A 17012-nucleotide genomic window follows, 5' to 3' on the forward strand; every position below is an offset into this window, starting at 1 on the left:
CTGAGAGGCAGCTAGGAGAGAGGGAGGGAGAATAGTGGGGGGGGGGGGTGCTTTGTACAACAATGTGCAACCACAGCAGCAAGATGATGGATGTCCAACTGAATACGACCACGTTAAAGACTACTAAGCATATATATCACATAGCAGAAGTACTTCTGTGCCTTACTAATCTCTGTACCGTACACAGAAGTACTGTACATACAGTACAAAGAGTGCCGGTACCGTTTAATATGTTTGAAAATCTGCTGCTATAGTTTTCTCCTTTTTTCATTTTTTCCCCCCTGAAGGTCAATTCCCACTGGGCCAGATAACAGATAAAAAAATTCTCTTTCTCCAGATATTTGCCAGACCCAGGGGGTCGGCCTACATAAGGCTTTGTCGGTCTGTCGGTCTGTCGGTCGGTCGGTCGGTCCCTCTTTTCCTCAGTGTCCCTCTTTTCCTCAGTGTGCCTGTGTTGCCTCTGACTGCTCATCTGCCCCTCCCTTCCCTTGCTCGGCTGATTGCCTTGAGTGCCGTCACCTGTACGGGACCAGCTGAGTTGAGTTGGCTGACGAGCTGCTGAGACTATAAATTCCTGTGTGTTCATGTGTTAGTTCAGTGCTGCAAAACATTTGCCCCACAGCCATACTAGTGAAAACAGCCCATCTACAAGCTCACAAACATTTCCAGCTGCTCAGCCTATAAAATCCTGTGTGTTCATGTGTTAGTTCAGTGCCATACTAGTCAAAACAGCCGATCTACAAGCTCACTACGCTTTGTTGCTGAGACTATAAAATCCTGTGTGTTCATGTGTTAGTTCAGTGCCATACTAGTGAAAACAGCCGATCTACAAGCTCACTACGCTTTGTTGCTGAGACTATAAAATCCTGTGTGTTCATGTGTTAGTTCAGTGCCATACTAGTTTTCATTGCGGGTCTGGCACAACCAGGTGACCTGGTCTAGTTTTCCATTCAAAGTGGATGGTAGATACAGATAAAAAAGAATCTGCCACAGATATTTGTGGCAGATATTTTTTTATCTGTGGCAGATGTTTTTTTTATCTGTATCTATCTACCATCCACTTTGAATGGAAAAATATCTGGAGAAAGAGATTTTTTTATCTGTTATCTGGCCCAGTGGGAATGGGCCTTTATTCTTGTAGGGCTACATCCTTAATTGTACATGCATTTATTTATTGTTTGTTTTATTTGACACTTGCTTTGGCAATGTAAACCTGTTTTTTGCCATGCCAATCAAGACAAGAGGAGTGGGAGGAAGCTAAGGAGTGATAAAGGAAAAGAGGAGTGAGAGAGGGAGGGACCACAGGTTTTGGAGGGGATAAAGAAATGCCTTCATCAGCATTCCTCTTCACCTCAGCTGGAGCAAAAGAAGAGAGGGTGGAGGGAGGGGAGGATAAACAGAAAGAGAAAGACGTGCTGTGGAGGAGAGCAGTGGTGCAAATTAACTAAATACATTTACTTAAGTACTGTACTGTACTGTACAGTTTTTATGTATTTGTACTTTAATCGAGTATTTCCATTTTTCAGTACTTTTACTTCTACTCCACTACATCTCGGATCCAAATATTGTACTTTTACTCCACTACAATTATTTGAAAGTTACGAGTTACTTTGCAGATATAAATGATTATCTATCTATAAATGCGACAAATCTCTGTCTGTCTGTCTGTTTGTTTGTTTGTAATCCGCGTATCTCGAGAACCGTTCGTCCCACCGGCTTCAGATTCGGCGCGCGCGTTCCCCGCCGCCGCGCGGAGTGCAGTGCCGGGCCTCGACCCGACCCGACTCGCGGTTTTCCGAAACCGGCGCGAAACGTTCGGAATCTCCTTATGCGGAGCTGATTGTTGACATCAGGCTGTTCCGGAGGAAATCGGCGCAAGCGCTGAGTCATTGTGACATCACTTCATAAAAGGCTCTGACATCACGTACGCCACATGAGTCAACACAAAATCTCTGTGAATGTGTATGTATGTATGTAATCCGCGTATCTCGAGAACCCTTCTTCCCACCGGCACGCGCGTTCTCCAGATATGGGCATAAAGTCTGACATCAGAGTTTTCCGCAACCGGTACTGTGTGTGCAGAGATCTTCATATATGGGCATAAGTGGACAAAGACAAACAGATGGTCAAAACGGGTCCTATGACAACAGGTATATTGGGGTTTGCATTAAAGGGTGGGGCATTCATGGGGTTTGCATTAAAGGGTGGGGCATTCATTCCCTATTTCAAATTCGGCACGTGCGTTCCCCACCGCAGCAGGTAGTGCAGTGCTCGGCCTCAACCCGACCCGACCCACGATTGTTTGAAAAAGCGACAGAAATCTCATATATGGGCATAAAATGGACGCAGATAAACAGATATCTCCATATATGGCATATATGGGCATACAATGGATGCAGAATCACAAAGATCTCCATATACGGGCATAAAAGGGACACAGACAGACAGATACAGAGATCTCCATATATGGGCATAAAATGGATGCAGATAGACAGATATCTCCATATATGGGCATATATGGGCATAAAATGGACCCAGAACTATAACTGCAGTGATCTCCATATATGGACATAAAATGGACACCGACAGACAGATACAGATATCTCCATATATGGGCAAAAATGGACACAGGCAGACAAATGGTCAAAACGGGTCCTATGAAAACAGGTATAATGGGGTTTGCATTAAAGGGCGGGGCATTCATTCCCTATTTACATTGTTCCGAGTTGGCCAGGTTGCCGACTAGACGTTCTAGTATTATAAAACATACATCAATGCACTTTAGCCCTATTCTATACCGTGGCTATTTGAAAATAGCCGATCTACAAGCTCACAATGCGTCGCGTTGCGACGCGTTGTGAGCTTGTAGATCTGCTATTTTCAAACATGTTGCACTCTTACTTTTGGTACTTTACGTACATTTTGATACCAATACTTTCGTACTTTTACTCAAGTACATTTTGAATTCTGGACTTTTACTTGTAACGGAGTATTCTACATTGCAGTATTATTGATACTTTTACTCAAGTAAAAAATGTGAGTACTTTTTCAACCACTGGAGGAGAGAATAGCTGGAGTGAGAGCGAGGTGCAAAAACAGGAGAGGAGGGAGGAGGGAAAGCTCACATGGATGTGTGAAAGAAGGGATGAAAGAGGAATGAGAAGAGGGAGGAAGAGACAGAGGGAGGCAGCATTCCTTCTTCCAGTGTCCAGCAGCTCCACTGTGAAACAATGTGTCAGTCTATCAAAGCAGTTAACAATAAGCTAACAACAAAGTGCTAATATATTCACACAGCTAACAATGTGCTAATATACACGTTAACAAGGCCATAATGCAAATAACAACTCCCCCTTAAAGATACTAAACAGCATGCTGTATACTGTTTCCTGCACAACAATAGGTATCCTGTTTGTTTGAAGCACGTTAGGGACCTGGCAATGAGTTTTTCTTTGTTCTGTGATGAAGTGTCCACCGAAAGACAGGTCTTGCAAAATGTGCAGATACCAAATGTTCCACGTTTCACAGTGATATATTGAGCCCTATAGAAGCACAGTCCAGAGGTCAAGCCCTTTGGGGATTGCTCTCGCCTTTCGATTTTTATTGTGACCAAAATGTACAAGCGTAATCAAAAAACATCATATCTAAAACCAGTACCACTAAGAACAGGTAACATAAAAACAGAACAGTTAGCAGTACAGTATGTACAGTATAATACAATCATTCCATTTGCTCATGACCATGTCAGAACATATCACGACCCACTACTTTAGGGACTTGACCCAGCAGATGAGAAACTTCTCTATCTATCTAATTAGTAAGTACACATAGCAGCTTTACCTACCTACTGAACTGCATAAAATATCACTTCCACTTGATACCACTGCCTCTCTCAGCTGCCCAATCACAATCAATAATTAACACACCACACCACCTTTTATTCACTCAGACATAATCTCCCCCAATCCTTCACTCCATCTGTTTAAGTTTGTTTATTTTCTCTCCCTAAACTGGTCGCCAGACTGGCCGCTTACCGTGTGTATAGTTTAATTGTTTTTATTTGTATGACGACTCTGTAATTTTCCTTCTGTCTGTAAATAAATAAATACATGAATTAACTTTCATTTTATTCTCTGACTCTGTACTTGTGTACCCCTGTCTTTTTCTCTCTGCATGATATTCTCTCTCTGTCTGTCTCCTTGCTTTTAACATGCTAATGTAAATATGCTTCCATTCATATACTTTCATGTAAATGGTGCTGTTGTGTCAGAGCAGCTGAATAATAATAATAATAATAATGTGTATTGTCCCCGAAGGTAAATTTGTCTTCACAAGTCTTCACACATAACCATATAACACAAAACAAACATATCACAAAGACAGATCATGAGGTCCCCACTGTACACAGAAATGGAAGTGGTAAAATTCAATTACGATTAGAATTCCTCAGTATTGTGGAAAAAAAAGTTGATGTGTCCTTAATTGAAACATTTCAACACTTTCACTGTCATCTTTCTCGTTCTGTGGGTCAGTCTGTGGGTCAGTGCTGAATTATTTTGTTTATACAATCAAGGGTTACAAACAGAAGACTGAGACATTCCTCTTTCTCACTCACACAACGCAAAGTGTGTCAGCTATGTGAAGAATGTGAAGCCCCTTGCACTAGATTAGAGCGAGCCACCAATCAAAAAGCCCCAAAAGTTGTTATCAAGACAGACATTAAACTCCCCGGCATGATGTGGTAAACAACACAAACTATCAGTCATTTTGGTTACTACGTTAATTCAGTAATTAATAGAAAGTCAGCCCAATATCCTACAAACCAAACCAGCCAGGCAGAAAGCCATCAGGCCTGTCAGCTATCTAATCAGTATGCAGGTCAAGCACTCAGTAAAAGATTTAAACACCTTGCAAAGCTTCCCCTCAAGCAATATCGTCATCCAATAAGTCAATAAGACAACAATACTGCAAGCTTTAAAACCAGCAAGCCAGCAACAAATCCACCATAAAGCCCATTATAAGGCCAGCCAGGCAATGAATAAGGCACCTTTTTATCCAGCTGTCACAATCTGTTAGTACCAAGGTGTTTCCCTGCGGGAAAAGCAATTGCTTGTGTGATCTATCAAAAATGAAGACAGCGTACGATGCGATGACTTATGAGAGTAAATTCATAAACAGCCTCAGAGCCATCAATCCAACCATCTATCCACAGACAGTTAGGCAGCCTCTCAGCCAGTGGGAGAGCACAAAGTACAGGCTGACGAGAATAGCCCAGACACACGGAGAGCTCCACATCACCCCCTGCCAGCTACCCAGCCATCCGTCCAGCACTGGCCCACATCAGAGGCCTGGTACGAGGCCAAGGCTACAGCCATCAACACCTCTCCACTCCATGGCAACCTCACACACCCGCCTCAACTCCCTCCTCAAACTGTAGTCTATCTCCATGTAGGAACAGAGAGGGAGGGGGTGCAAGAGATAGGGCAGGACACAGTCAGACACAGAAAGAGAAAGAGGGGATTGGATGAAACAGAGAGGGGCATATAAAGAGAGATGAGAGGGGGAAAGACCGAGAGACACACAGAGAAAGGGAGGGAGAAATGAACAGATGGCTAGAGAGGAGTGAGAGAGAGAAAAGGAAACAGGAAGTAGAGAGGGGCCATTTTATGATGTTCATTCAGATGATTCAGCTCAGGATGACAGCAGAGAAACAAAAAACAGAAATTTCTAGTTTTGCTCTGAGCAAAACATTCATTTTGTTCATTTACTTCCTTCACAGCAAAGCAGAACCGCAAAGCCATCTTCCCTTTTAACCACTTATCTTGGGCATCTAAACATGGGAGTATTCGCTGAATTGGGTAACAATACAATGGTGGCTGAAACCACTGACAACACTAGAAACAATGTTGTAGTCCCCAGAGCTGCAGTCTGACTTCTGGTTTGTTCTCCAAATCCACCTAAATCAACTGGTTTATCCCAGGGTGGAGAATAGACATCACCAAATCTCAGACTCAGGTCAATTTGCTGGTATATCCTGCCTTATTTAACCAATTATGAAACCTAGCGTACATATTCTTGGAGCGAAAAGCTGATCTGAGCTGATTCTGCGGAAATAGCTGATCTACAACGCTCACAATGCATCACAAGGGGACGCGCTACAAGCTTGTAGATCGGCTATTTTCAGCAAAGATATTGATGTACAGTAGAGGGCAAAAGGAGTGGGCCTAGCGTAGATCCCTCGGGGACTTAAGTGTACAGGGTTTAAGTGGTGAATTCCTGTTCACCTCAAATCTCTCACAACCACGGGAATCCCTGAAAAGGTTGTGGGGGTCCCTGCTTCATCTCTCTCAATTAAGGGGTCCTCGGCCTGAAAACGTTGCAGACCCCTGATCTAGGTGATCTTGGCCCAGCCTGGCCCAGCCTGACCCAGTATGGTACAGCATGGTGCGTGTTATGTTCTCCTACCTTATCGATCTCCTGCTGTAGGACCTGCTTGGCCACCTCCAGGTCCTGCAGACGGACCCTCAGCTCCTCGTTCTCCTGCTCCAGGCGGCTGCGCTTCTTCTCGGCGCTGTCCAGCTCACTGTGGAGACGGATGGACACGTCCTTGGCCACCTGGGAGGGCAGGACAGGAGGAGAAAGGCCAGGGTGGAGGGATGAGCGGGAGAAGGAATAGAAGGGAGGGAGGAGGAGAGTCAGTCTTCATTATACGTAATCCCAGAGAGGTATGTAATATGACATAACTTAATAACACCCATCCATTCATCCACTAAACATTGATTTTTCTTTTAAAACGAGATTCTGGTACTTTTTTTTATGGAGATTGGGCAGTTATCACCCACTCGCCAGACGAGCAGTTGGTACCTGTTTTATTTGTGTCTGATAAGTGTGTCTACTCTAACTCGACCAGACAGTGGAAACATTCGGTGGCTGTTAAATGAAACCTGTGGCAGTGGGTTAGTCCTAGCCTAGCACAGCTAAACAATCCACCCATGTTAAAACAAGGTGGGGGTGTACTGCAGTTAGTTAGCTGCATTAGTATATAGTCTGACCAAGCCAGGCTAGGTTAGTCCTGGTGTTAGTATAATGCATTAGTATAGTATTACACTCAAGTGGGTAGAGAGAGGTCATCTGGGAATCGGAAGCTGGCCAGTTTGACCCTTGAACTGAGGGATACATTTGTACTCTCTGACAGTGAATACATGTAACCAAATGGATCCCCACGGCTTACATTTGTAGGGGGGTACATTTGTAGACTCCCTGAGTTTGGCTTTTACAGTGTACTCAAACAGAGCTGCAGTTCCTGGAAAAAAGTATTTCGCGTAAACCAGGGGTTTTCAACAGGGGGTCTGGGACCCCTAGCGGTCCTCAGAGTTACTACAGGGTGTCCTCCAAATCTTTGAGTGATAGAAGCTTTTTTTTCTCCTTTTTTATTAACAACTTGAACCCTAGTGTCTATATTCTGAGAACTTTAGTGGGGGTTGTGGGGGGTCCCTGCTTAATCTTTCTCTTGACTAAGGGGTCCTTGGCCTGAAAACGTTGAAGACCCCTGGTGTAAAGGAAGTGGTGAGAGCGACGCAGCGAAATTTAGGCTTGACTAAAGCAGACACTGACCTTGATGGATCAGAAGAGGCTTGTCTGTCACTCCTCATACTAGCTCATTAGGCAGAAAAGATATCAAAAGCGCTCCTACAGGAAGTAATCTTTAACAACCTAGTGAGACCTCTAATGAAAGTCTAATCAGTCTCCTCCCCGCCCACCCGCTCCCCCAGGGACCTGACTTCATTAAAAGTTGCTGATGTCAATGTGTCAAACACGACCAAAGTCATGTCAAGCCAAAAACCTTGGATGTGCACTGTAAAGTACTGAGTGTTCATTTAACTGTGAGACCCGTAATGGTCCATTTGGTTACATTTGTACACTTCACAAATGCATTGATAGATTAACACTGTGAGCTAGAGGCACGGTTAAGATGAACTCATATTGCACACTCAGCGTACAATCGTTACATAAGGGATAATCCACGATGACCCATGCAGTTATGGAAAAAACGTATGCACAACGCAGAGGCTAATTACTTATGCAATGAGGCTAATGCACTTCACAGAGAGTTTGTCTCTGTAAAGTGCATTATTTATATTATTATTTATAACTGAATGACACGGTTGATTTCCCCAATAATACCAACACACTAACAATGTATAAGTAGTGTTCATCAACCTGTGAATATATATTATCTTACTACTCCAGTAAGTGGGAGAAGTCCAGATATATGACCAATACATTATTTCAATAGTCACAACTTTTACCACAATATAAAAAATATATATAACACATTCTGTGTCCCCAAAAGGGTTGAAAGTTATACTGAAATCCATGTTGTTATTATGGACGGTCTGTATCTAATATTAGCATTAATACAGCATATATTATGCATATATTCATAACGGTGATGAGACAGCAGCCATCTGAAAATAATGCATACCCTCTAGCCAAGCAGAACTGATTCATCTCTGTGACCATGGTATCACAAAAAGTATATTAGCAAGAGAATTTCTTGTTTTCATCATTGTTCTTAACGAAAGTTAAGCCAAACTGTGATGTGTGTTGGGAAAATGACACGGAAACTAGGTCAAACGTATTGTGGGCATCTCAATTGCTGGATTTATTAGTTATTGTCTGTTGCTAGTTTCTTTCAGTTTTGTGATTCAGTGTCAGACACAGCCAACATTCCTTCAAATCTAATTTCTCATGCATGGAAAATGGGACAAGACACAGTGGGAAGTACACTCCCTTTTGTGTGTGATTGTTTTATTGACAGGGATAGTGAAGGGCAACTGTCAAAGCCAGCTAAAGGATAATTTATGCTTAAATGACAAAACCATTAAATGATCGTTAAATACAAAAGTAATGTAATTTGTGTGTGTGTGTGTGTGTGTGCGTGCGTGCGTGCGAGCGAGCGTGTGTGCATGTGTGAGTGCATGTACAGTATGCAACAGCTTATGAACACAAGATGAAGAATCTTTTATAGTATGCGACATGGAGCCTTAATTTGACTGTATGGAAATCAGGTGAGAGAAACGCCCTACATCAGCTGGTTATCTTTGTGTCCCAATTACCTAGATATACCCATTGACTGGATAATGAAGGCCACAACAGCACGGAGGAGAAAGGGGATCTAGTGGACATTCACAACATAGCTTGAAGACAGAAGAAATCGCTTCGTTCTCTCACGGTGAAAAGCAGATGCAAGAGAAAATAAGACAGGCAGACACCTCAGTGTAAGTAGGCCTCAACACCCATGAAGGGAAAAAATACAGTCTTCAAGGTCAACACAACACATGAAGATCCTGTGTCTCTGGAGGGAACAGCACTCGAGGATGTGGAAGCCTTCGCTTTCTTGGGCAATGTCACTGACAGGCAAAGTGACACGGATGTAAACTTCAGAGACAGAATTCCCAAGGCAATGGCTGGATTCAGGCAACCGAAGATCATTTGGAGCTCCAAAGAAATCAGCCAGCAGACTAAGCTCTGACTCTTTAGCTCCAACATCAAGCCTGTGCTGGCTATAACGATCAGTGACGTGGAGGACAACCCAAGACCACAACGATGAAAGCGCAGACATCCATCATTAAAAGCTGCCTGATGAGGATCTCCAGCATCCACTGGCCAGGCACCATCAGCAGTAATGATCTCTGGCAGAGAACCGGTCTACTGATAGGGCTGTTTTGAGACGTACAATATTGTACGTTTCGGAGGCAAACACGGTGCTGAGAGATGTTTCAATAAGGACAACTGGGTCTGGCTTTCTGGCATATTTATTGATCACGAACACAGTCAAAATGGCTACTCTGTCTCATTGACAAAGTCTGCCAATGAGAGAAAGCATAGTGTCCGGGCCTCACTTGTCTACCAACAGCATGTGAGCTGTTAGCAGAGGATGAAGGACCCAGAATGAAAGCAAACAGACAGCTTATATTGCATAGGTAGAACTCCTCCCTCCAAGAGGGAGGAGGAGCATCTTACAGGCTGGTTAAAGCAGATATGCATACAGAAGTACATCAATTGTCAGACAGTATATACATACAGTATATTGATTCATTGTCAATCATCAGATACATCAATACAATATATTACAACATGGTACATGATGTTTAAACTATATGAAAATACATACTGTAAGATAGATAGATCGACACAGAGGGACTGAGGGGGAAAGGGGGGGGGGAGAGGAGAGTTACAGAGAAGGAGGAAGGACAGCTGAGTGTGTGTGTGTGTGTGTGTGTGTGTGTGTGTGTGTGTGTGTGTGTGTGTGTGTGTGTGTGTGTGTGTGTGTGTGTGTGTGTGTGTGTGTGTGTGTGTGTGTGTGTGTGTGTGTGTGTGTGAGTGACAGAGAGGGGGAGAGGGAGAGAGGGGAAGAGGGGGGAGAGGTGTTAAACAGATAAGAGAGACAGAAGGAACTATTTACATATGCGTGGCCCTGGCAAGGGGGTTTACTGTATGTAACTTTGAATGATCTTAGAGGTGAGAGCCACTGCTGACACCCCGTCTGCTGTCCCATGCAACAATCCCAACAATATACTAAAATTCATCCGTAACATTCCTCCGTTTTGTTAATTAACACAAATAAATTGCTTAATTAAAACAATAAATATGAATTTTACTTGAAAATGTATCTAACATAATTTCTTAAATTCAACAAAATACATAGCATTGTCACACTTTGATTTACTTAAGTGAATGATTGCTTTGTGCATCAGTTTACACTACAGTATGTGGTTTAGGGAGGTTCTTAATCTAAAAGTGAGTACTTTGTTCTGCTGTTACTTTGTATGTTATCCCTGGGTGCTAAAATAGCCTCTTCAGGTCTCAACATACCCACATCTAAGGATGATCCTTGTGGTGGACTGAAATGTTCTCCATCATTTAGAATTAACTTTGACAGAGTAGCTAACAAAATCTAACACGTTTGTCGTTTTCTTTCTTATCATAATTTCATATCTCATGATGTATAGTGCGTGTTTGAATGCATTTATACAACCTGCTTGTTGAATTCGTCTGGAGAACGCCATCTGTGCAGATCCCGAAACTCTCCTCATCACCCCATGCGTGTCACACCACGCCATGTTCTGCAGGTGTAGGCCTGTAGTCTTCTCCCAACAACTCATAAGCAACCACACTGACCAATCGTTTTGGGACAACTGATTGACAGCTGTACCAACTATGTTCATGTAGTTGCATTGTCAGTGTTCTTCAATGTTTCTTCTTCAAAGTGTCAGTGTTTGTCTTCTTCTCAAAATGTCTCTTAGTTTTCTTTATGCTGCTTAGTTTTCTCAAAATGTCAGTGTTTTTCAGTTTCTTCTTCTTTCTCAAAGTGTCAGTGTTTGTCTCACTGCAAAGCAAAGCGGTTATCATTTCAGTTTCCGTGTGGCCTCTGTCACTGCTCCCAGCCCCCCTTTTTGTCTGCAACACATGCAGGTAGTTGAGGGGAGGGCTGCTTTTGGTGGGCCCTTAATCAAGGCACAGCGGGGCTTCTGCTGCTTTAGCTTGAGATGCAGATAAGGCTTATTGTCTGTTGTAGTCGCCAGCTGGGACAAGCACTTGGGGGTGTTGAAGCATTTCTGTGAGTTGAGCGGTATCCCGGGCGTGGTCTTGCATGCAAGGGGTGTAGGAGGCTCCGAAATCTCGCACAGTACAGGCGCCTGCAGAGGAATTAATAAAAATAGACACCAGGTTACTTGCATATGTTCTTATCATTTCTTCATATTGACATATATTTTCATAAGTCATTATCTATAAATCTCCCCTTTTTTTTTCTTTTTTTTTTTTTTTTTTTTTAATCACATTGTCTCCTTCATTATCTCTAAAACAAAACTACATTGTTTGAATGCATGCTTGAGAAGTATGATATGTCAACTTTGTGCACAAGTTGGCCCTCACAATTCTTCAACCAGATACTCAACCATTATGCATATTTATGAAAACAATATTAAGCAAGCATTGCGCATTATGCTTGAACTCAACACAGTCTCCAACCAGTGTATTCAATAATACTATGTAAATGTTAGAGAAAAAATACATTTTCTCTTTTAACTTGTTTTACAGCAGTGATATACAACACAGAACACACAAGTGAACAAGAAAAGACCTTAAAGCTGCTCCAATGACAATCAGTTCAGACTTCATTCAAAATGGTAATCTGATAAAACCAGTTCTACTGAGAAAAGAAGTCCGGCTTTAATTGTGACTTAATTCCAAACCCAAGTTGTATTTCAAATCTAAACAAGGCAAATGGATATTCTTCACATATACATGGGTACAGTGTAAATTTCTCTCGAGCATATAAATCTAAACTTTTAAAAACTATTGCGTGTACATCTTACAGTTTAAAATAAGACAAACCCTGGATTCTAGGTATTTAGACAGGTAACCATCAAGCAAGGACTAGACTAATTCAGAGCTCGTCTCCAGCCTGTCTCTAGGTTAACAAAGACTATTATAATTAGTGTTAGCACCTAACCAGGCTTCAAAGAACAACATTTGAATATAGTGTGAAACGTAAATACACTTGAAATCTTAGAGGAGAGATGTCATTGTTGATCTACTTTCATTACTATTAGTTTGGGCTAAAGGGTTTGGGAATTGTTTATACAGTTGAGTAAAATAACTTAAGTATATTACTCAAGTACTTAATTTGATTACTTAATTTGATTACTATGTAACTTTTGCTATGTGTAAATGAAGCCCTACACATGATGAGCAAACAATCTGCAGTTTGATTACTCACTAATGTCCAGTGACTCCACTCACACACATGAGAAATACTTTAAACATCTTCAATATTTGAGCCAACTCAACCATTAATTCTATTTTCTTAATATTGGCATTCTTAACTTTAGTTTTTCATATTTATAGGCTATATAAAGGTTTCAAAGAACAACATCTTCCTAGTTTCTCCAATCTCCACTTTGGAGATCTGGTCAGGCTTTAGGTAGCTAACAATAACTTTTCGTCACCTCTCCTGTCCTGCCCCCCCCCCCTCCCTCCCCCCCAGAAAGAGAGAGAGAGAGAGAGAGAGTAGGAGAGAATCCATTTATCTTTTTTATTTTTACACCAGAAAGTCAACCCAGTTTATTTCCATACTCATTCATATCTTATTCCTAAATTTTCCCAAATTTGATTCATATTTAGTTACCTGAAATTCTCAGGTGAAACCCTCGTTAACTTCTTATTCATTGAAATCAAAGAGGCACAACCAAACTATTTTAAAACTATTAAGGCATGAGCAGCACTGATTCATTTAACTTTATCATATTTTTCACAACTTATTCAGAAACAATTTGAACTTGTGCGTAACATCTCATTGGTTAGCCTAAGCTAAACAATTATTACCTGGCTTGCAAACTGTCCTGACAATTTAGAAAATATGAGATCAAATCCTGAGTTAAACTGAATCGGACCACTATCTTTTTTTTGTAATATCTAACTAGTTTTTACCTCTACTAATAAATAGTTTAGCAAATTATATGTATTTTACACTGACTTTTATTTCCGCCCATCTTTCCTTACAGACCTGATCTGTACCTAGGTGTACAGTAACCCAAGATGACTCCAAATGACACATTTAAAACGTCTTAAAAATGTGGTCAGTTTAACTGGCCTAAACCCGACACAAAGACCCTGGAATGACACATTAAAAACTATTTTTTTTAAATGTGGTCGGTTTATATGGCCTAAACCAAACACAAAGACCCTGGCATATGCAACTTCAAATCTACTCTACTCCTCTCTCCACACAGGCAAGTCTACTAATTGCGCCAGCAAACCCTAACAAATGAGTCCAAATGACACATTAAAAACTTTTTTTTTAAATGTGGTCGGTTTAATCAGGCCTAAACCACACACAAAGACCCTGGCCTATGCAATTGAATTGCGCCAGCGAACAGCGAACCCTAACACACAACTCTTTTAACCCACTCTTTCTTTGTCTGTTCCAATGACTCTTGGAAGAAATACATGGGCGAAACTACAAAGACAGCTTGGCTAAATATGGTCTATTTTAACTCTATTTCTATTAATTCCTTTCATGTTCTTAATTGCTCTTAATTGTCAGGATTTTTCTATTTAGAGTATGGAAAATAAAACATCTCACCGTTTCTAGCGAAAGCCCTTGAGTTCTTTAAATCCAGGCGTTTCGGTCCGGGAGAAGAGTACGTCCGTGGTTCTCCTTTGTCGACTTAAGGCGCGGCGCGTTCCTCTCCTCCCAGGAAGACGATACACTGGATCCCACTCTTCTGACACCATCTGATAGGGCTGTTTTGAGACGTACAATATTGTACGTTTCGGAGGCAAACACGGTGCTGAGAGATGTTTCAATAAGGACAACTGGGTCTGGCTTTCTGGCATATTTATTGATCACGAACACAGTCAAAATGGCTACTCTGTCTCATTGACAAAGTCTGCCAATGAGAGAAAGCATAGTGTCCGGGCCTCACTTGTCTACCAACAGCATGTGAGCTGTTAGCAGAGGATGAAGGACCCAGAATGAAAGCAAACAGACAGCTTATATTGCATAGGTAGAACTCCTCCCTCCAAGAGGGAGGAGGAGCATCTTACAGGCTGGTTAAAGCAGATATGCATACAGAAGTACATCAATTGTCAGACAGTATATACATACAGTATATTGATTCATTGTCAATCATCAGATACATCAATACAATATATTACAACATGGTACATGATGTTTAAACTATATGAAAATACATACTGTAAGATAGATAGATCGACACAGAGGGACTGAGGGGGAAAGGGGGGGGGGAGAGGAGAGTTACAGAGAAGGAGGAAGGACAGCTGAGTGTGTGTGTGTGTGTGTGTGTGTGTGTGTGTGTGTGTGTGTGTGTGTGTGTGTGTGTGTGTGTGTGTGTGTGTGTGTGTGTGTGTGTGTGTGTGTGTGTGTGTGTGTGTGTGTGTGAGTGACAGAGAGGGGGAGAGGGAGAGAGGGGAAGAGGGGGGAGAGGTGTTAAACAGATAAGAGAGACAGAAGGAACTATTTACATATGCGTGGCCCTGGCAAGGGGGTTTACTGTATGTAACTTTGAATGATCTTAGAGGTGAGAGCCACTGCTGACACCCCGTCTGCTGTCCCATGCAACAATCCCAACAATATACTAAAATTCATCCGTAACACTACCACTTGTTGTGAACAGTAGATGGGGACACACCCTGTCAACCAAATGGCTGCATCACCAGGCAAGCCCAAGAATGGAACCCGCAAAGCCAAAGAAAGAGAGGCAGGCTCATGAACACGTGCCACAGGGACCTTGAGGAGAGTGGGCTGACATGGAAACAACTGTAAAGAAAAGCCCAGGGGAGAAGACTGTGGTGGACTGTGGTCAACAGCCTATACTCCATGAAGTAAGTGAAGTAAATACTGAACTAAAGTGCCTTTCACACATGCACTGCAACTGAATGTGTAGCAAGCCCACCAGGGAAGCAGAAGGTGCCATGTTTGATTCTCGGCCCCCGCAATGTGACGAAGACAAGTGTCCCTGAGCAACACACTTAAGCCCTAACCACTCCCCAAGCACCGTACTAAGAACGTTCACTGCTCCTATAGTTAAAAGATGGGTAAATGCAGAGGACACATTTCACATACTGGTACAGTATGTGCAAATATAGGGACAGAAAACACTCCATGGACTGAGGACCAAATTATTATTATATAGAAGTTATCCAGGCATTACATGGTAAGGCTGTATGTATGGACATAGATGTCCGACTCAGTAGGACTTGACGTGCAACAGACTTTAGTCGATGTGTCGTTTCAAAACAGCAGTAGATACCATCATGACAGAGAGAGAGAGAGAGAAAGATCAATAGAACATTTCCAGATTGTCAATCCACCATATATTATCTATAGTCCTTCTATCTAGTTAAAAGAAGTGATTACAAAATTGCTGATATTGTTGGCTCTTGATAAGGAATAATAATTAACTTAATTCCAAATTTGATATAACACTTTGACACGTTGGCATGGGTAGCGTACATGCGTGCGTACGCGCGTGCCTGCGTGTGCGTATAAATGTGAATTCTTATAACTGGGCCCTGTGCTCATACAATTTGTAATGGTTTATTTGTCCATGCTATTGTGTGTGTGTGTGTGTGTGTGTGTGTGTGTGTGTGTGTGTGTGTGTGTGTGTGTGTGTGTGTGTGCGTGCGTGCGTGCGTGCGTGCGTGTGTGCGTGTGCAGCTGGGCACACAATGCCCCTCTGTCCTGCACTACTTCCACACCAACCAACGTCTCCCTGTGCTCCACCACGCTCCAATTGAGACCTCACTTTGTTTGTGTCCTTTCATTTACATCTCTCCCTTGAAATCCACTGTCTCCTATTCACTTCTCTTTCGTTTACTTTCATTTACCTCTCTCCATTTCTCTCATACTCCTTCGTTAAGATTCGTGATTATCCTCTAGTCTCTTTCTCTTACAGTTTCAGTCCTTCACCACCGGCTCGTGATTCTCTCTCTCCCTCTCGCACACGCACGCACACACGAACGCACGAACGCACACACGAACGCACACACTCTCACTCCTGTATTACAAGAGGATCGACTTTGGGAGACTGCATGGTAGAATGAGTGAATGTTTGTGATTGTGAATGTTTCTTTCTTTTGTTCTTTATTTCCTTCTTTCTTCCGTCTTTCTTTCTTTGCTCCCTTATACTTCTTTCCTTCCACTCACTTGCTTTCTCCCTCTCTCTCTCTCACACACACAAACACGCACCAACAGTAAATCCCTGTTGTCTGTTGGCTGAGAGATGCCATTGCTTTACAGTTACTTGGCTCATGGGTCTTCATTCTTAATGACCATTGGCAGAAGGCTCTCAGCACTTTATGTGTATTGACTGTGGTGTGTCAGCGCTACATAGTGACTGATTCATGTTGTGTGTTTAATGCTGGTTGGTTGGTGTTTGTGAATCGTTAAGTGTTTGTTAACTGGCCGTTAATACAACTGCAAT

The 17012-nt window shown here is 42.3% G+C and overlaps 1 protein-coding gene across 1 annotated transcript in view; it reads right to left on the reverse strand.

Moving 5' to 3' along the window:
• mtcl2 (microtubule crosslinking factor 2) overlaps positions 1–17012 on the reverse strand; it is a gene marked incomplete at its 5' end in the record, with an annotated part of 125094 nt that overhangs the window by 79697 nt on the left and 28385 nt on the right. Inside the window, one exon of the mRNA XM_080733006.1 lies at positions 6463–6612. Within this exon, the coding sequence (XP_080589132.1) occupies positions 6463–6612 (150 nt within the window). The remainder of the gene's footprint in view (positions 1–6462; positions 6613–17012) is intronic.

This window comes from Nannobrachium achirus, assembly GCF_963921795.1.
Source record: "Nannobrachium achirus genome assembly, chromosome: 9".
Lineage (NCBI taxonomy): Eukaryota > Metazoa > Chordata > Actinopteri > Myctophiformes > Myctophidae > Nannobrachium > Nannobrachium achirus.